This window comes from Pleuronectes platessa, chromosome 12 (genome assembly GCF_947347685.1).
Source record: "Pleuronectes platessa chromosome 12, fPlePla1.1, whole genome shotgun sequence".
NCBI lineage: Eukaryota > Metazoa > Chordata > Actinopteri > Pleuronectiformes > Pleuronectidae > Pleuronectes > Pleuronectes platessa.
This window is the reverse complement of record NC_070637.1, coordinates 25,378,079-25,398,135: the sequence shown is the minus strand read 5'-3', so window position 1 is coordinate 25,398,135 and position 20,057 is coordinate 25,378,079. Positions and strand designations below refer to the sequence as shown.

Here is a 20,057-nt window from a genome sequence, read left to right as displayed (position 1 = left end):
ACCCTGTCAAATACATTTTATTATATTAAAGGTAGAAAAGGAATTTACTCAAAGAAACTCAAAGTACTCAAATTATTTATACCTCAAATATCAGAACCACACAACAACCTCCTGACGGTTCTGACAGAAAATGAAGTAAAACAAGTTTTCAGTTTCGTGAAATGCTCCGTGTCAGTAATAATTAGGAGTTTTATTTTGAAAAGCTCTGATTACCTGAACTATCTAGTGTTTCTATCAGCTGTGATCTGTTGTTTCCTGAGTTTCGAACACTTCAAGTCACCGGACTCGACCTTTATGGACGTGTGCGTTCACATCAGGACTTTTCATCCATTCATTTTATTAAATTTTATAAAAGAGAACTTAAAGATCCGTCTTAATGAAATCACAATTTATTTATTTATTATAAAAAGCTGTGGAAGTGATTTAATTTCTGTGTTTTCCAGACACGATGAATTAAAGATGAATCTGGTTCAAGTGTTAAATAAAACCCTGAATTCATTTGTTTGATATATCAGCTCTAAATTCTCCACAACTCTTTAATATGCACGAAGCTCCTGCTGGTATCCTGAGTGAGTGTGTGTGTCTGTGTGTGTGTGAGAGAGAGAGAGAGAGAGAGAGAGTGTGTGAGTGTTATTTATGTGTTCATGATGATTGTATGTGAACAGTTTGTGTGTTGGTCCGTTCACACACTTCTTCTCCACACACACACACAGCTGGTTTTCATCAGTGTCCCTCAGTGCTCAGACTGCAACACACTAACTCACCTCAGGGAGAAAAACAATGACCTGTGTCACACACACACACACAGACACACACTCTTCTAACGTCTTCTGAGGAAACCTCACAGATGAAAACTCTTGTGTCTTTCGTCTCCTCTTGTCTTTTGTCCATGTTTGTGTGTAAGGGCTTCACTCTCTCACTCTGTGCCGTGTTTACACCAACACCCCCCCCCCCACTCGCTCTTCTTCTTCTTCTGTCTGGCGTCTGTCTCCTCGAGCTTATTAAGGCAAAAAGCAAAGAATGTTTCCAGCGAACACGTTTTTGTTACAACTTTAAACAATAAAGTGTAAAAGTGACTTCACTCACTTTGTCTGGTTTTTATTTGATTTCCCTCGAAACAGAAGAAGAGTTGAAAATGACTGAACGCTGGACTTTTGATATGTTTTAAATATGTTTTACATGTGACGTGTGTTTACAGAGGAGCAGTGGACTGTGGAGAGAGAGTCGTGGATTGGTGGAACACACGGGAGTCGACACACGCTCAGTTTTTCATATTGCACTTTATTCGGCTCCGAGGAGGCGGAGCTAGGCCGACACCTCGTCACAGATCAACACTTATTGCTTTCAGGCTGAAACTCTGCGTATGTACACGTTGGTTTTAAAATGACTTGTGGTGCTCGTGTGAGGCTGAAAGGCAGAAGGACGTGAGACACCGATGGAGGCACGAGGCTTCACACAACATGAAGGTCAACATGTGAACTGACTGGAGGAAACAGCGTAATGCACAGGGTGCTGTGTTTTCCTACGTCACAGCGGGACTGAACAGACGTCTTCACTTTAACATTATATCTTTTTATATATTTATTTTTTTACATAAAACTTCACGGCGTCGTTAATTCGCCTGAATAAAAGTCGTTAATCCAGAAGCTACAGAGACGACACGTTTTCATCGCTGGTCGTTTGTTTGTGAGCAGGAAATATTAAAATATTATATTAATACGACTCAAACGATTTCACTGCAGATCTTCACTTTAACATCGTGATCCGCGTGTTTCAACATTTTCAATTATTTGTGTATAATTCAGATTCTTTCTGTAGTTGTTCCTGATTCTTCTTGAGGGTTAAGATCTCTGAGACAGATGATGATGTCATCAGTTTTATTAGCTGTTACTGGCAGATTTAACTGTTTGACGAGGAAATGGACAAAACTAAAATACCATAAAATCTGTTGTTCTCTCTGACGTGTCTAATAAATGTCTTTATGTAAAGTGACAGCTGTGATTATTTCGATATTTAACATAAACCTCTGATATAATTCCTAAGGAGCCTGTAGGGGGCAGTATATGCAAGCTACACACGTCCAGCAGAGCTGCACATGCATCACACACTGTCCGTGTCGGTAACATGACAAACGGGTCACATGACTGGGATAGAAACCTAACTGGATCACATGATAAGGGGGGGGAGTGGAGAAAGGCCTCAGTGGTCCAGTATGCGCAGGTTACCGGACACGATCTTGTTTTCCAGCATGGAGCCGGCAGGGATATCGATCCGGTCGCCGTGGTTGGCGATGATGATGACGGTGCCCTGTGAGGAGGAAGGGTCACAGGTTCAGGTCAGAGGTCACACACGTAATCATATCCTTTACTTGTCAAAATAAAAGTCCTGCATTCAAAGATCCTACTTAAAAGTGTTCCCAAAAAACGATCATATCAACACTATCAGGTAACTTTAGATAGAAGAACATCAAACTACTCGTTTACTTTGACCTTTATGTTCTTCATATCTGATTCATAAATTACAGGACGTTTTCAAACCAGGATTTAATCAAAGCTGTAAATCAATAACAACCAGGATCAGAGACTTTATTACGAGAAGCTTCTGTTGAACTGGACCTGATGCGACAGTGGAAACCAGATTATAATCTCTCACAATGATGTTCAAAGGTCAGTTTGAAGATTATTCTGGTGTTTCTCAGGACACCAGAGGTTTCACAGGGTTTTAAAGTTCACACTTTATCTCAGCATCTTGTAGAGAATAAAAGATCAAGAGGCCTCTGCACATCGAGAACAAGTCTAACTTAGTGATTCCATTCATGACCTTAAAACGTTTCTTAAAACCTCATTTTTTTCTTGACAGCGATGCCGAATCAATAGTAAAACGGATTTGAGTTTTTAAAGAAACGTTTCATTTTAAATGTTAAGACTTTTACCTTGAGTGAAACGTTCTTTCCAAACGTGACGTCTCCAGACACGGTGAGGTGGTCGAGCTCCAGCATGTCGGGGATGCTCTCGAAGCGAGTCAGGTATTCCTGAACCTGATCACATGGACATGAGACAGACCATTACAGAGAGGACACCTGAGTGAGTCAACTGATGCTTCACATATTTATTTATGTATTTATCTCTTTCCTGCATCTTTATTTTCATTATTTTATATAAGCGTTTCTCCCTTTATTTCTATTCTCAGGTTTTTGCCCTATATGAAGCTTAAACAATTATCTAAGTGAAAATGTAGAAACAACACGTCTTTGCAGGAAGTGTTTCAAAGACGTGTTGAGAGAATGAAAAGTCAGAACTCACACGGACAGACAAGGTGGAAGTGAACGGTAAATTTCTGTTTACATCTGATCTCTTGTGATTTTCGATGATTTAAACTTGTACGTTTAGTTGAGGTGAACATGTGCAGAATAACCCAGTTCTCCTGCTCTGGTTTGTACCTGTGTGAAGGAGCTGCCCAGTTTGACGTGCGGCGTGGTGGGGAACTCCCTCTTGGGGCTCATGGTGAGCGAGCCGGCGTCCAGGCTGTACAGGTTGGACATGACCAGCAGCAGGTCGGACGTGGTCTTCACCGGCAGGAAGCGGCTGCGAGGAACGTTTATCCCCAGAGCGAAGTCGAAGCTCTTGATGGCCGCGCCCACCGCCGTCTCCAGCTGGACGACGTTCTGTCCTCCATCGAGAGTCTGAGGACGGACAGGAGGACAAAGAAGAGGAACCAACTTTTCATTATGTAATGATGTGACAGAAAGAAAGAAATGATGCAGGAGTTTCCATTAACCCTGACCTTCTTATCTCAAGTGTCTTTTACACAGTTTAAAGTGTGTGAGGTCATAATGTGAAACTTCACCTTTCACTGTAGTGTGAGTGCCGCACTCTTTACTTGACAGAGCCACACACTTAACACACACACTTAACACACACACTTAGACAAAGTTATCTGCAGTTACACAACACTCGTTATATGACACTCGGGGAGTTTCCACCCGAGGGCTGTAAAATTACATTTTCTAGGCCGTGAAAGAAATCCTCAGCTCAGCAGTGAGTTTATTACGAAGGTCGTAGATTTTCAGACCTTGAGGCGGTGCAGCCTCACTGGGGGGGGCGGGGGGGGGGGGCGACCAACATAAGATTAAGTCAATTGTTTTCTGCTTTTAACTGAACTGAGCTCTGAAGCACAACGAAGGAAAAATTTATCAAAAAATCAGGACTAAAGTCGACAGATTTAGTTTTTACTCACTTTGCTGTTAATTTCTTTGAACAACTCTTTTCATATTAAGAAGAAAGTTACTGACGTGGCTTTAGAAATGAAATCAAATGGAACTTTCACAATAATCTTTGCTTCTCTTGAAACTGGGGCTCCAGTGGGACAGAGGAGGAACCAGAGAAGAGACCAGAGAACGTCTCACAGGACGAACACAGAGGAGCGAGTTTCCTACAGACCAGTTTTAGCCGGTTATGATTTATTCAGAGCTGGGGGTCTCTGTAGAGGAGACTGATGAGATCTCTGTGCTCCGTTTCTAGGAGGACAGGATGGACGTGGTGAAACAGAACAGATGATATCATTACTCTGGGAGAGTGAATGGTTTTATCTGAGCACTGGTGTGGTCCCACTTTGTCCTGCTGCCCTCGAGGCCTCAGACTCACACGATGATCTGTTACTGGTACGAGGACAGTCGGCTGTCAGATGATTTTCTGGAAAATTCTGTCGTGTTTATTAGAGAGCATTAGACTCGTGTCAACAGCCTTTCCTGTTATGTTTTACATATTTGGTTGAATTCAGTGTCGGAATTATTTTACTCCCCGATATCGGTATCAGGCTGAAAAGTTTCACTCTGAGCCGAAGCACAATGAAACCAAACTGTCCCCCTGTGTTGTGTGTGTTGAGTCTGTTGAGTCTGTTGTGTGTGATGTGTGTGTTGTGTGTGTCAGTGATCGGGAAACTTCCTGTTGTGTCCCGGACATCGGACATGAACTCGACTCCTCCCCCCCCCACACTATCTCTCCCTCTTCACAGACCTTTGACCAGTCGCACGTCACCGTTTGAAAACCTCTGATCAGGTTTGTTTAGTTGCGGATCTATAGATTCACGGAGGAGGAGTTTTCTCTTTCTCTCCTCTGTCATCAAGTGTTTGCTCAATGTGGGAACTGTTGAGTTTCTCTCCTTTGTTCTCTGAGGTCTAAAACTCCCTTTGTAAAGGTGACATCACAAAGCATGTGATGTCATCTGGAGCAAGACAAACAGAGTTGAACTGAACCACCTTTACTTGGTGGGAAACTTTCCCTCTGCTCACCAACACTGAGTAGTCTTGGTTGTTCTGCTCTCGACTCACCTTGGGGTTGACGATGATCTCCATGTTCATGGCCTTCTGCTCCTGCAGCCTCTTGATGGCAGCCAGAGAGATCCACAGGTTGTTGGTGTTGAAGATCTTGAACTTGGAAACCGATTTGAATTCGTCCACGTGGGCCTTGGGCACCTGAGCGATCTCCAGCAGACGCAGTTTTCCTTCGTACTGGATCAAAGTGCCGCCCTGGAAATCCGGAGAGGGATCTTATTACAGAACGTCCTCAAACTCAACACGGACTCAAACCCCCCCCTCCCGCTCCACGTACCTTGACATCAGCACGCGTCTTGTCCGTCACCTCCATGACGAACTCGCAGCGCTTGCCGTTGGGCTGGCTGACCAGGTGGTGCAGGATGTGCAGGTCCACGGTGGCCCCCAGGTTGTCGATGTTGGACACAAAGATGTACTCCTTGCCCTGTTGGATCAGCTGGTCCAGCAGGCCCGAGTTGTAGAAGCTGGCGTAGATGTCGCCGTGGCCCGGAGGGTACCAGCCTTCTGTGCTTTGACCGTTCATGTTCAGGCTGGAGGCCACAGGGAGGAGCGACTCCTTGTCGATGCGAGGATACCTGGACCGAGGAGGAGAAGGGTGACAGGGTTAAAGAAGATTCAAACGTTATCCCATTGGTTTTGCACAATCTAAGAGAGATAACTTTTTCTGCTGAGTTCCAACAAGCACGTGTACAAAACAGTCACCCGCTGTGAATCTCAGGCAACTTTAAAGATGAAAACCAGCACAAAGAGGGAACTGGGATCCAGGAGAGCAGATGAGGCAACGAGCCAAAGAGTTGAAACCATTAAAGTGATCAAAGGGTTTTTAAGAAGGATCCACGTCAGGGTGAGTTAACAGAGCTCATCGTGGGGCGGGGGGGGTACAGAGAGCAGAGGAGCTGGTCAGCTTCACTGTGGAGACACGCAGGACGTCTTAATGGAGGATTTATAAAAGCTCTGGGAAGATGTTTCAGATGGTTCATCCAAAAGGTTTGACGTCATTTCAGACTGAAGCTTGAGAACATTTTCATACTTTCACGAAAATGGTTTTCCTGTCATGGATCCACCATCATTCACATTATGATTAGTGATCATTATGTTCTCATCTTTTCATTTGTCCTGAGCATTAACTGCTGCATCAAGATTAATCGTGTTTTGAATAAATATTTTGTTGCTTCATGTGCATCTTGCTGCTCTAACAAACACTCAGTCTAAAGGAATTGCAAACACCGTGAAAAGTTTCCACGAACGAGGTTTAAGCCACATGTTGGTGTGTCAAACTGTCCCTGAACGCACCTCGTCAAACGGTCCCTGAACGCACCTCGTCAGAGACTTTCAGACTAAAATCACATGACTGTGTCTGATGACATCACATTAGCAGCGGGGAGGCTTGTTGTGTTTTTCCGGTTTTATTACGTCTAAGGAAAGATGAAACAAACTGCTCTGTTTCTCCAGAAGGGTTTTGTGTATTCAAACACTTCTACTCTGCTCATCAATAACCAGGATGGGATCTTTAGCTAAACAAATAATGAAAGTGCGTGACCAGTGATAGTTTGAATTTGTTTTTCAACCGTTGAAGCTATATCCTCGAGCTTTGCACTCGACTCCTTCAGGCTGAGGGACCCACAACAGCTCTAAATAATTCAAGGGAAACAGTAAAAAGCAAATTCCACTTGACTGACAAATTAGAGAAACCAGTGCATTAAATATTTACATCTTGCTCCATAAATCACATGACATCTCCTGCCTGGACGCTGCTGTTTCTGACAGTCTTAGTCCAGAATGAGGGACAGCACCCAGCAGGGGACTGTCCCACGCTGAACACACACCAGCTCATTAAGAGACCACGCTCAGTTTGACTCCAGTGAAGCTAAATGGAAGCGACAGTCTCTGATAACATCTGCCACTGATGATGCAGGAATCTATTAACTAACGTCCAAGTCTTTCTTCATGTTTAATATTTGTTGAGACAGAAACATAACCTCACTGTTTAAACGTAACTGTGCACGTCTGAATGCACCAGCGTCCGTTCAGGTCAACACTTCCCTGGACGTGCTGTGGACGGTCTCACCTGCTCTGGTTGAAGGTGTGGATCTTGACGCGGTGGTGTGTGTACTTCTGCAGGATCTTCTTTGTGTCTTCGTCTGTGTTGAAGGAGTTCATGAGAACCAGGGGCACGTCTGTGTTGTACGTCTTGTTCAGGTGCTGTGGAAAAACAAGCAGATTCTACATCAAGGATCCACAGAGAACTGACTCAGGAGCAGCAGCAGCATCCTGAATAAAAGATAATACACATTCAAATATCAGTGATCCATATGCGCAGTCTATGTGCTCATGTAATGCATTTATGTTAGAAGTTTATGATTTATTTACTTAGTTTGGCATCATAGACATTTGCTCACTCTATAGCAGCTAACGATGAGCACAACAGAGTAGAACTGAATTCTTGGATTAGTGAAACTCATTCAAAACGTTTAACCAAGACAAGACACATTTTAAATGATCTAGGGAGGAATTAATCTGTTTGTAAAAAAACTAATGTGAGAAATATTTGAATTTCAAATCTGTCAAAGAAATAATTAAAAGACAAAGAACCATCCACAGTCACAGTGTCACACCTGCAGGAGTAACACTGTGACTCCTCATACTGGTAATCATAAAAAGGACGAGGGATGTGTCATAGAGAATCAACAATCCTCCATTTGTGCACAAATATTTCACCTGAGGCTATAACAAGGCTTCACAAGTCCTTATAATACAAATAATGACACCTGATACCTGCACATATGGCCATGTGAGTATTGTTCTGGGACAGACTGTCTTCAACTTAATAGATCCAGTAAAAATGTATCAGGTGAAGGCAGCAGTAAATCTCCAGTAGCCAGGAGGCTGGATCACTGAACTGATCCAAAATAAAGTGTGGTGGCTGAGAGAGTTGTTCACACACAGGAGATGTGGTTGTGAGATTGAAATGTGTGTGTAGGTGTGTGTGTGGTGCGGGGGGCGGGGGGGGCGGGGGGGGGGGGGGGGGGGGGTGTAGGTGTGGTAGTGTGGGATCCATTTTCTCTCTTCTAAATGGCCAAGCTCAGTCAGAACGTAATCTGACCTGAGGAGAAAATGGAGAGCGGTGAGTCGGACAGAGAGAGCAGTGTGCTGGGACGAGGGGAGCATCCTGTGAGGCCATTACTAAACACACACACACACACACACACACACACACACACACAATGCAGTCACACACACATAGTAGAACCTCTGTACACCGCACACACCAACAACTTCATATAACAATCATCTTCATCATCGCTCACTGATTCCTGGTATTAAACAATTAAAAAACAAGTTTGTTCTATGTAGGGATTAGGACATGTCGTGTTTAAACTATTACCAGGTAGACGCCCCCCCCCCCCCCCTCCTCCAGTACACAGTCATCTCTGTTTCTCTGCCAATCCCGCAGACCTGGCCGGCCTGAACAGCAACAGGTCCTCTTTCACCATAACTCCCCCCACACTGAACCTCTTTCAGCACACTTAAAAAAGCACATGTATTCCCCACGGTGCCTCAGATACATGCAGGCTTGTGTCTACGTATGATATGAATGCAGGATTGTGTAATGAAAGGCGGTGGCTGTGCTTTCCTTTTCCCCCCCTGACACGTCTCTCGTTGCTTGAAGTCATAAAGTAAAGTCTCAGCTTCTCTCGTGGGATCGAGAGAAAACCCGACTCCTCTAATTACATCAGAGCAGCGACCACTAACACAGCACAGATGCTTGTATTACATCAGATAATGATCCTTTCCTCCACCTATGAGGTCACAGCCACAGTGTGACGGTGCGTGCTGCTGTGATCATTTCCCAACAGTCCAACGGTCTGAGGCGAATGAGGCAACTCCTCTAACTGTCGACCCTGCTGCCAAGTCCGAGCCACAGAGATCTGTGGAGCAGGATTAGAAACTACCGAGTAAGAGACTGAGATGGAAAAACAAATGAGAACCTGAGAAGATCCTTCATTTCCTCTACACTTCAGATCCATATGTGGTTTGTACGTCTGAAGTAAATCAGTGTTTTCACCGCTGAGGTCTGGTGAGAGGGGGAATGTGTCCCTCAGCCTGTCTGTGATTAAAAGCCTGTGTCTGTTCTGCTCCGTCTCCACAGAGAAGGAGCGGCTGTGATCTCCCACCCTGAGTTTCTCATTCGTACGGTTGGGTAGCGTCTGTTTGTTTTTCTGATACCGGTGATAAATTAACACTTTCAAAACTGTTCTGGGGCCTAAACGGAGCAGAACACTTTCAATGCTTAATGGAGTAAAACACTCCGGCTCCAAACTCATCAGAAGTTGTCTCGCCACCATCGGGGCCAGGGACCCCCAGACTGCCGGCCACCTCCGAGCATCCTTCTGCTTTCTCTCCGCCATTCCTCCACTAAAATGCTGCCCCCCGTTCTCTAAGGCCTTGAAGACCATTAGTACCTCAATCTGCTGCACAGTGAGGTCCAGGAAGGTGTTCTCGTTGCGGACGCTGATCAGGCTCTTGGGGCCCTTACAGCCCATGCTGGTGCCCAGGCCCCCGTTCAGCTTCACCACCACCAGCTTGTTCAGACAGTCAGCCACGTTGTCCGGCAGGCCGCGAGCCTCGATCCTGTCATAGGGCTGGATCTGAAGGAGAGAGAGAGAGAGAGAATACAACAATCTGTCAGGTGGAGGAGTGACTACCTGGAACCCATCCACAGGATATTTAATCTACAGCAAAGAGAGCGCAGTGATGGATTATGGTTTTGGATTGACTGAGATACGAGCCAGCAGGATTTGAGATGTTACACAACATGGTAATGAGCATCAGTGGAGGAGGGAAAGAATCACGCACGAGTGGAGTTTAACTACAGAGCGCAGTGGAAGAAGCACAGCGCTGCATAGCGAGATGTTTAATGTGTTGTTGATCAGTAACAGTTCCACATGTTTCCATCAACCCCATTCAGATCAGGGGGTTTTAGCTTTAAGAATAAAAAAAGCCACCACTGTGTCTAAACAGATTCAAGATGTGAGAAACCACAAGCCTCTCCTCGGGCGCACGGAGCCGCAGCATCACAACAATGTAGGAAACCGTCTGCACCTCGTCATCATTTCTAGAACAACACACACACACACACCCACACAGATACACACACAATGGCCTTTACAAACTGCAGGGCTGCATGCCATCAACTCTGCTTGCAGGACCGTGTCGGCAGTCCAACATTATTTTTATTATTATTACAGCCTCCAATCCTCCGCCCAAGGACAGGAATGTTGCAGAGCTCGTTCACTGTAATCCTCTTTTGTAACTGATGTGTACTTATATACTGATCCAGACATCAATGCTTCACAGGGAGAGTTAAAGTTGTACAATAAATACTTAATAAATACCTTATACCTGCTATCAATACAAAATGTAATTGAATTCCTGAACTCTCCCCTCGTTCAGATCCAATGAAAAATTGTAATTATTCTCCCGGCCCTGTGTGTCATCCTTCCAGTAAGTTTTGTGTAAATCCATTTAACAGTTTTTGTGTAGTCCTGCTGACAAAGAAGAAAACCAGTTCCCAGGGGTGAAAACATAACCTGCTTGGCAAAGGTAACAGAAGTTCTTACACTGCTAATCTGTTTTGAAAATGGCAAAACTTTCATTTATATAAGTAGCGAATACACCACGAGCCATATAGAGTATATTATCTGGTTGTTTGGGAGTTATTCACCTGCATGTTCTTCATTACACCTCGTTAGACTCCTTAAGAAGCCAAACACGCACCAATTACTTATGGCTGCTGTCGCCTTGTCTGCTTTATTCAAACTGACTTCATGCACCGAAAAGCTGCCGAATAATTTATCTGGTTCGAGGAGACTTTCGGTTCCAGTGGCTGATGAGAAAGTTTACTTTAAACTTGTGTTCTCATATTTTCATGTTAATCACTGGGATAAGATTCTGCCAAATGACGCCTGTTTATCCTCAGCCCTCCATCTCTCACGCACACACAGTTTCCTACATCTCATTAGGGTGGGTGACTGTCGTTTTCTATTTCACTTAATGTTCCTCGTTTCATTCTTCTCGCTTCTTTCCTCTCCCAAGCTCTAATCTTCTCTCTGCCTCCATCTCTCTTTGCGCAACCCTCAATCCCTATTGTGCCCTTTGTGTGTGTGTATGTGTGTGTGTCTGTGTGTGTGTGTTTTGGTTAAAGTTCAGTGCCAGGCGAGCAACTGAGGAAGTTCTGTTAATGTTCAGTGAGACAGAAGAAAAATATGTCTGAAAAATGCCAGTGAGCAGCTGAATCCGTTTTTCTTCGCACGGAGGAATTGGACCACTTCTTGTATTGGTTAAGTTGAGGGGGAGGACGCATCCTCTTTGATGACAAGTGTTTGTTTTAACTGGTAAAGATGGTATTTATAGAAATGTCGACCTTTACTAACATGAGCCCAGTCAAAAATAAATACTTAGTAGAGTGTATTCCTGTGTCAAAGCCCAAAAGTCCCCTTAGCTCAATCAAGCTGCACTAAATGCACAGATTCATGGATATCAGTCCCTTAAATGTCCCTTATCTGTAAACCACTAGTTAATGATCAATTTAATATTAATACAAATCCTCCATTTACCCATTCACTTTAAATGACACCACATGACTTTTCTCCCAGGTTCCTGTTTTTGTGAATCAGTGACATTCTCAAGCGTTTCAAGGCTTTTTGTGTTTGTTTTAACAAAGAACCTGCTTCTCGTTAAGGTCATGACCTCTGACGCATGGTCCCGGTTACAAACATCTGAGAAACAAGTCATCAACTATCGTTAAATAAACAAGTGAGAGCAGACGCCCCCTGACATCACAAAGTTAAGAGTCTTAGCAGCCGCTGCCTTGACACACATGGTGCTGTGCATATACAAACTTCTGTCACATGACATTTCATAAGAATAGAAAAGGTCACATGAAAATCATTTGATGTGAGTGCAGTGTAAGTTTTTTGAAAATCACAGGAACTGGTGAAGAATCTGAGTGAAATGAAAACAATCGGCATCATCCTGCATCTCACAGAGGAAACTGGTTCCCACAGCTCACTTCAATGTGACCGAGGTCTCGTGATCGGAGGGGAATTATCCATCTTGAGCTAATTAACCCAACTTTCACAGCAGGCCTGATAACTCAATCCCCCTTGGACCCAAACAGTCATGTGACAACATCATGAAAAGGAGATGCTTTCCATTCTTTACTGTAAAATGTTCTCACTGTATATTTGTTTTCACCTACAAAACTGAATTTAAAATACCCGATTTTAAATCCATTCTTCTTGAAAAGACAGATCAGTGTAGAGACTTAAACAAGGAACAAGGAACAAAGAGCGATTAAGTTCACAGTCAATTAAACATAAAGAGTCAGATGCAGATACAGTCTCCACTTTGTCTCTGTGTGGAGGGGGACCATGTTTTTCCAGGACAGGAAGATAACCCACTTAGTCAGGACCATTTCCACTTCTCAAGGGCTCGACATTACACAGCCTGACGTGTTCAGCTGAGTTCAACACAAAGTCCCGGCGGAAGAAAAACAAAGATGTTTCTCTGGGTTTGACATTCAGCCTGGAAACCAACACTCCATCTACCTGCTGGCTTTCCTCCAGCTCTGCTCCTGACTGCTCAGTATTCTGACTCCTACAAAACTCTGCCTCTCGACCTCGAGGTTCGTTCCCTTGAGATCAGATCACATCACATAACTTTGCTCTTTTTAACTCTGCTGCACCTTTTTAAATCCTGCACTTTGAAGCTCACACAAAACACAGCAGCCTGGTGTTCAGGAAACCGACTGAGAGCAGTGAGAGCTCCGTCCCTCGTGACTGATAAATGAGGAAGACCTATGAAAATGTGCATTTCCAGCAAGACAAAAAGGAAATCCTGCATGGAACACTGATGACAGGAGACTTTCACCGACCACAGCATCGTCCAGAGGAAACTTAGGCTCCTGTGGTTCATTGTCAAGATCCTAGTGATAGTCAATGCAGGGAGGTCTGTACTGTAGGTTATGGCTGATGATACATTGAAGTGGTGCAAGAGAGGAACACGTAACCTCCGTGGTGGTGGTAGTCAACACATTATGTCTAGGTTTGCTCGACCGGTTTTGTCCGTGTTAACACGCCGTTAACCAACATTAATATTAGCATTAGAGTCAATACCTGTCTTTTTACCCACGTCTGAGTGCTAAGTGTGTGACACGTGTTCCTTTAGGCTCTCTGGAATCTGCCTGATAGAAATCCATCAGAGTCACGGAGAACTTTAATCCCTGAACACTTATGTACACGAGTGGTTTATAAGCTTTTAGATTCTGGTAAATTAACCACATTTTTTACAGAATAAAAACCATTCACCATAACTGTATACAGGATTCATTGTGACTCAAGGTTTTATTTGTCATGTAAAGATCAGAGACAAAAGCTTCTGTTATGACTCCATGTGGATTCCAATGGGGATTATCAGGGCGTCTATTACTCAATCTACCAACAGAGATTAACAACTGTGTCGGTCAAAGGTACAAGTACCAACTTTGATGTGAGACAATCTTATCACTGAGGCACCTTTGCTACAGAGAAGTGCATGTACTGTCGTAAAGGGAGATGGATTATCAATCGACACAAATATTGGCACACATTTCCTCCTGTGAAATCCACTCCTGTTCAAAGTGGTTTTTCCAGTTGGTGGATTGCGATATGTGCATCAGTTACTGTAAGAATGAATTGACTCATGTCCATGATATTTAGAAACACAGGTTGTGAGCAACCAGATATGAGATAGTTTGTTCTTTTCAAATGCAGAACAGTGATATAAGATGTGGCCTCGCTTCATTTCTGTAACTGTGCAGGTTGCGTTTGGCTTCATACTGTTTTAAACTTCTGCTGTTTTATTACAGTTACTGACTCATGGGGGAGAAGCTGCATGTGGTTGCCTTCATTTCCTAATTCAACCTCCACGGTTCATCAAACCTGAATCCACCAACGAAAACACTGTGTCGCAATCGTGGAAATGTTTTAAGGAGTATTCAAAGATCATGGATCAGGAAATACGAACATCTTAGATGTGTCATTGTGTTGGATTTGTGCAGTTGTGTTACAGATGGAGGTTCCAGCCTCAGGAAGTGCTGCACACGCAAACCGACAACCCGCCGAGTTTAATTCAGGCCTATCAGCAAGTTCCTGCCATAATTAACATGAATTAGTGACGGCTGATATGACAGTCCGCTGGCAGCGTCTCTAATTCAACCGACAACAGCGCCGCTCGGCTCCGGCTCAGGATGAGAAGCTGCAGCACAACGTTTTAGAGAATCTGCTTTTATTTTCTCCCCTTCACTGTCTGATCTCAGAGTCTGCGCCGAAAATGATATTTCACATTCACACAATTTAATGTTCACTGTCTTCTGAGGGGAGATGCTGCACCATAGAGCCTGGCTGCTTTGGATCAGGCATGATACTGTCCTTTAGGATTTTGTTGTGAGCTTCTACTTGTAACACAAGCAGCATTATTCTCTCAATCTTGCACTGAAACAGTGTTTGACACCTCACATGTACATGTAGTAAGTCTGATCAGATCTTCTTTGTGTTCTCTATTGAATGTTCAAATACTTCCTGCCTTGGTTTGCCAATCCAGCAGATAGTGAGTGGCAGGTTTGGCTTCTGTGGAAACTGGAATATTGTGAAGAAAAGACGCTACTTGCAGAAATATGTAGAGCAAAAGTGAAAATAAAGAGCAGCTCTTACTGGACATGAATCCAATGACTATTAATTTCCTCCGTCACCATTCTGACACCAAAGAAACTCACCGATTCCTCCGGAGGTCTTTGTATCTTGATCCACTCGACCGACGGCCCCTTCACCTGCAGGAATCTGTGGAAGAGATTCTTGAAGCCCTCGAAGTCTTTCTTGGACACCTGGAAAAACAAACAAAAGGATTTAGCAATATTTTAAGATGTATTCATTCCAGGGAAAGAGGCTGAGGTTTGAAAAGTCTCTCACACCGTTTTCATTCATTTTCAGCCTCTGTGCCAGCCTCACTCTGTTCTGATTGGTCAACCCCTGCCAGACCATGTGAGAAACGCCTGTGGGGTAGAGGAGCTTTACACTAAAACCTCTGTAACACACTCGGGGGTGAGAGCCACTGAAGAAGCATCTGATGTCGCCTATAATGAAAATCTGCATTGATCTGCCAGGTTTCTGTACCGGGCAGCTGAATAAACTGCCAGAAAATCAAACAAGCTGTCGTCTTTAAAGAAACACTTTTGTCGTGGCAATTTCTACAATCCCACTCTACCAACAAAGAACGAGACACAAATCTCTTACAGTATTGTCACACTTTAATGCTCAGAGCATGGTGAATAATCCAAAGGTTGGGACCTTCTGATGAAATCTAAACCACAATGCCTTAGTTAAAGCAATCAGGCCAAGATTCATTCAGTAGTACAGGATACAGTTTGATCCAGGTTACATTGTATGAGATTCAATGATGATCAATCAAATGGGAAATAAACATGATCATATTGTGGTCAAATGTTACATTTCACTACTCAATCTGTTTGTTTGTTTGTTTGAATCTATCTTTTTGTTTAAACAAGCTTGTACAATATCAGTTGCAGATGATACAGCATCTGGATGTGATGCAGAAGTTTTATTCATTTGGGGATTTGTGATTTCACAAGCAGCTTTAGTGTTAGATTCACAAAATCCTGCTCCACACTTTTATTTGCAGTTCCGTGTTGCTTTTTTTTCTGGGTTAGCAAAATATTCAGCTTTTTGGAGATTGGCTCTGGAAAACTAATTATACAGAATTATTTTAAATGTGTATTTAAATGTCTTTACATTGGAGAGAGCCTGTCATCATTGTGTGGTTTACCACCGGTTTCTACATTGGCTGTTGGCCATGTTAAACTATTAAAAAACGATTAGCACTTAAGGCAAATAGAAAAGTACTGTACACACCTGTTTGGGCGTGTGTGTGTGTTTTATTGTTTGGGACTGTCCCTTCAAATCCTATCTCTGTGTACGATTCTCTTTAGTGACGTCGGCAGACTGAGAGCGCCTGCTTGTCAACGTCTGAAAGCAGCAACTCCCAAACCCTGTGTTTGTTTGTATGTGTGTGTTTTCAGCCAAGACATTTAACAGTGTTGTCTCTGGGCTGTTTGTTTTACACTAGGAAACTCAAGCACCTCTCAGTCTATTGCCAGGTCCTCACAGCAGCAGCAGCTTTGGAGACACTTTGGATTTCAGCCTTCGGGTTTGATTAACCAGCTGCATTGAGCTCAGAGGTGTCCACTCCCAACACCAGATTTGTATTTGGGCAAACCCCGACCTACGTACAGAATCTCAGCTGGGCTGGGTTTATATTATGATTTAGACGAAAAAATGTACGTACTTCCTGCGACTTCATCTCATATACTTTGTTCCAGAGTGTAGGCAGATCCCTCATTGGCACTGCGTTCCAGTATGTGTCACTTTTGTGTATTGCCAGTGTTTGTGTGCGACCCCACCACCCAATAAATCACAACCAGATGGTCTCAGAGACAGAGAGAGTGAGTCAGTGTGGGCGCACCTCTCGCTCGGCCCCCGTGGTGGTGTCCAGCAGTTTCTCCAGCTCCGTGTGCATGGAGCTCTCCAGCTGCTGCCGCATCATTTCCTGGAACTGAGCCATTCCTCCGTTGGCCACTCCTTTACTCAGACCTGGACGGGGGGAGATAGAGGAGCGTGAGGGGATGACGTTTAACACAGCTGCAACATATCGGGATTCTAACTTCTAACATATTCCCCCATCCTCAGAGCGCTTCGTGACTCCACTTTTACTCATACCAGTAACACGAACCATCTGTTTGAGTCTGAACGAAGCCATTCCTCCATTCCAGGTTCACCTCATGTCTTTTGCCCCAACAGGGAATAGCTTCACTTTCAAAAATCCATCTCTAAAAATATATATTTGTGTTAAAAACAGGATTATATTTTTTTTTTCTTAAATCTGAACCACTGACCTTAAGTACTTTAAACACTATGTAGTTAAAGGAGCAGTAGGATTCAGTGGCATCTCTACCAACTGAATACCCCTCATCCAAGCCAGGAAGAGAATCTACAGAGGCCTTCAGGTGACGTAAAACCAATTTAATGTAAAGGACCTCCCTGGAGCTGGTGTTTGGTTTGTCCTTTCAGGGCTACTGTAAAAACATGAGGGTGAAACATGGCAGACCCCGTGGGTGAGGACATGTGTAGTAAAGAATCTGAGGTCTCAAGGACTACAACTGCTTCAAGTGATTATATTCTCCCTGTATTAAATGATTAATGTATTCTGATTGTTTCACCCTGACTGGTGGTAGTAGTGTAATTACACATTAAACAAAGCACTCCCGAGCCTAATTATTTTTAATTGTCAACTAGCGCATCCAACTGCTGATGCAGCGTAATGAGAGCAATTCATTTGAGAGTTCTGATCAGATTTAAAAAGCACTTGAGACCGAGTTTAAACCTCTGGAGCCTGTTTGGTTTCTGCACTGAGGGAGATAAGTGTTCTGATGATATCCAAATAGTTTGTTTGTTCACATGATTGGATTAAAACCAAAGCAGAATATATAACACAGTTACAACAGTTGTTCCAGCGGTGATAGGAGGTTAAAGTGTGGCTTACCTGGAGAAGTAATGAGTCAAATGAAAAATACACTGATATAAAATCAGTGAAATCAACCGATAACTTTGCGCAGAACTCCCACTAAACCACTTTAAGTCAGAAAACTTTTCAAATCAAATTGTAAAGTAAATTTTAGCTGTGTTCACTTAAGAAAATAGAGTTTATGATCCATTTCTAAAGCGTATAAGAGACACAGCGTGTAGCAGACATAAGACAGTGGAGTTACAGGAGTTAAAAAGAAAACTAGAATATATGTAATTCAACAATTCTGAGTCTCGTATAACGGCAGCTTCACGTGAAGGCATCAGTTCTTTAAACCTCCAGATCCTTCAGTTTGTGAGACAAACCTCTGAAAGCTACTGTGCTGATATGAATGAAAACTACAATACATTTCAGAAAAGCATTAAAATCAGGAGAAAGAGATTAGAAACTGATGTTGGCTCTGGGAAATGGTTTTGGTAAATGAAGAAATGTTAAATCAAAAGGATTATAAGTATTAAAAGTCAATCTGTAAAGTATTACAGATTGACCCTCTGATACATTGGTATCGCAGTTTCTGACAACTTTCATTGTAAGAATATATCTGGTTGTATTAATGTAATCTTTTAATCTATAGCTAGTTATAACCAAATTTATGTAAAATGTCAAATCTGAATTACATTTCTTCATAGAGGTTTGATGAAGAAAATATAAATTGACCAATATATCGGCTTCTGCTGCCAAAATCCACATCAGTCATTCTCAAGCACATATTTCATTTCTAGTATCGACAGTTCAGTGTGAAACACCTTCCACATTCCACTCACTTTCTAGATAAAGTGCCATGATTCAGCTGCCAGGTAGCTCAACAACAATACAGTTAAAAGATAAAGTCAATCCAGGGCCGATAAAAACGCAAAATGTTTCCAACTATCAGGTCCAGAGTGTTATTGACGGTAACATCTCCTGGAAGAGGTCAAATACAAAAGTTTCCTCGAGGCTCATTCATCAGCAGTCAGAGGTTTGCAGCTCCTTTCAGTCCAGTCAGCAGAGACATCCTGTCCCCCTCCACAGAACGAAGGACACATAGATCCAATCCCAGTGAGAGTCCGTGGAGCCTGAAGGATGAGAACCACAGATCTGAAGAGGTGGATCTCACAGTGATCTGAAGGAAGGGAACCACAGATCTGAAGAGGTGGATCTCTCGGTCTGAAGGATCTCACAGTTATCCCAAGAGGTGGATCTCTCGGTGACCGCCTCTCGCTGCTGTAAACCACGTCACACTCCTCCGGGCTGAGACACACAACCTCCGGTCATGTCTTTGCTCCCTCCTCGGCCCCTCACCGACATGTTATCGCCTCATTACGACGCAGCCTCCAATCACTCACTCTGACAGCGAACCTCCAGTCATTGATTAACCGGTGACACGATCCGCTCGACCTGCATCCGTGCCCGGGTAACTTCTCAGGCTGCGGGGATGAGGATGGACGGACAGACGGACGGACGGACGGGCACAGACAGAGGACGGAATGTGCTAATGGACACACGAACGTCCGAGTACGTGAACGCACCACGACGAGTTGTCGAGTGACGTCCGCAGCAGAAACCGTGGAGCTACGTTAGCTAACCGGAAGCTAGGAGCCGCACTAGCTAGCTAGCTGAGGGGGAAACGCACGTACACACACACACACACGCCAGAGAATGTTTGTGTTATCATGTCTGCGTAGAGATTTGAAGTCGTTTTCTTACTGTGTGACTGCAGGATGCTGCCGGAAGAGGAAGTCCCTGGCCCGGGTCTGAAGAACCGCAGCGAACCCGCAGAGATGAGAGGAAAGAGACGAGCAGCCGGAGAACTCTGGCTGTTTTAATTTATTTATTCTTCTTTTCTTCAAAACGCAGGTTTTCACTTCAAGACGCGCAGCTTCCGTTTCCCTTCCGGTCGCCGGATAAAAAAATAAATCACAATAAAAGATAAAAAGGCAAAACAGAAGCTATTGGTTTCGAGGTACAAAGAAGGGCCCAATCGGGGGTCCCAGGAGGATGGAGGCCAATGAAAACGCTAGGTTCTCCGTGACGACAATTTTGACAACCA

At 43.7% G+C, this 20,057-nt stretch overlaps 1 protein-coding gene across 2 annotated transcripts; it reads right to left on the bottom strand.

Moving 5' to 3' along the window:
• Positions 1–1,261: 1,261 nt before the first annotated feature.
• Positions 1,262–20,030, bottom strand: ugp2b (UDP-glucose pyrophosphorylase 2b). Of its 2 annotated transcripts, none has more exons than XM_053435995.1 (10): positions 19,715–20,030; positions 16,910–17,037; positions 15,147–15,254; positions 9,796–9,981; positions 7,401–7,534; positions 5,610–5,907; positions 5,330–5,527; positions 3,440–3,682; positions 2,933–3,037; positions 1,262–2,307 (listed from the first exon to the last, which is right to left on the bottom strand). In XM_053435995.1, the coding sequence occupies exons 2-10, from the start codon at positions 17,006–17,008 to the stop codon at positions 2,200–2,202; spliced, it is 1,479 nt and encodes a 492-aa protein (XP_053291970.1). In that variant the 5' UTR covers positions 17,009–17,037; positions 19,715–20,030; the 3' UTR covers positions 1,262–2,199. The 2 variants fall into 2 exon arrangements, with proteins under 2 accessions (XP_053291970.1, XP_053291969.1); XM_053435994.1 differs by lacking the exon at positions 19,715–20,030 and adding an exon at positions 18,793–19,707.
• Positions 20,031–20,057: the final 27 nt, after the last annotated feature.

Excerpts from the sequence above, each read along its gene's own strand:
- ugp2b (XM_053435994.1), bottom strand. Across the intron at positions 5,528-5,609 it reads AGACGCGTGCTGATGTCAAG|GGCGGCACTTTGATCCAGTA; the intron begins GTACGTGGAGCG and ends CCGGATTTCCAG. Across the intron at positions 3,038-3,439 it reads TGGGCAGCTCCTTCACACAG|GTTCAGGAATACCTGACTCG; the intron begins GTACAAACCAGA and ends CCATGTGATCAG.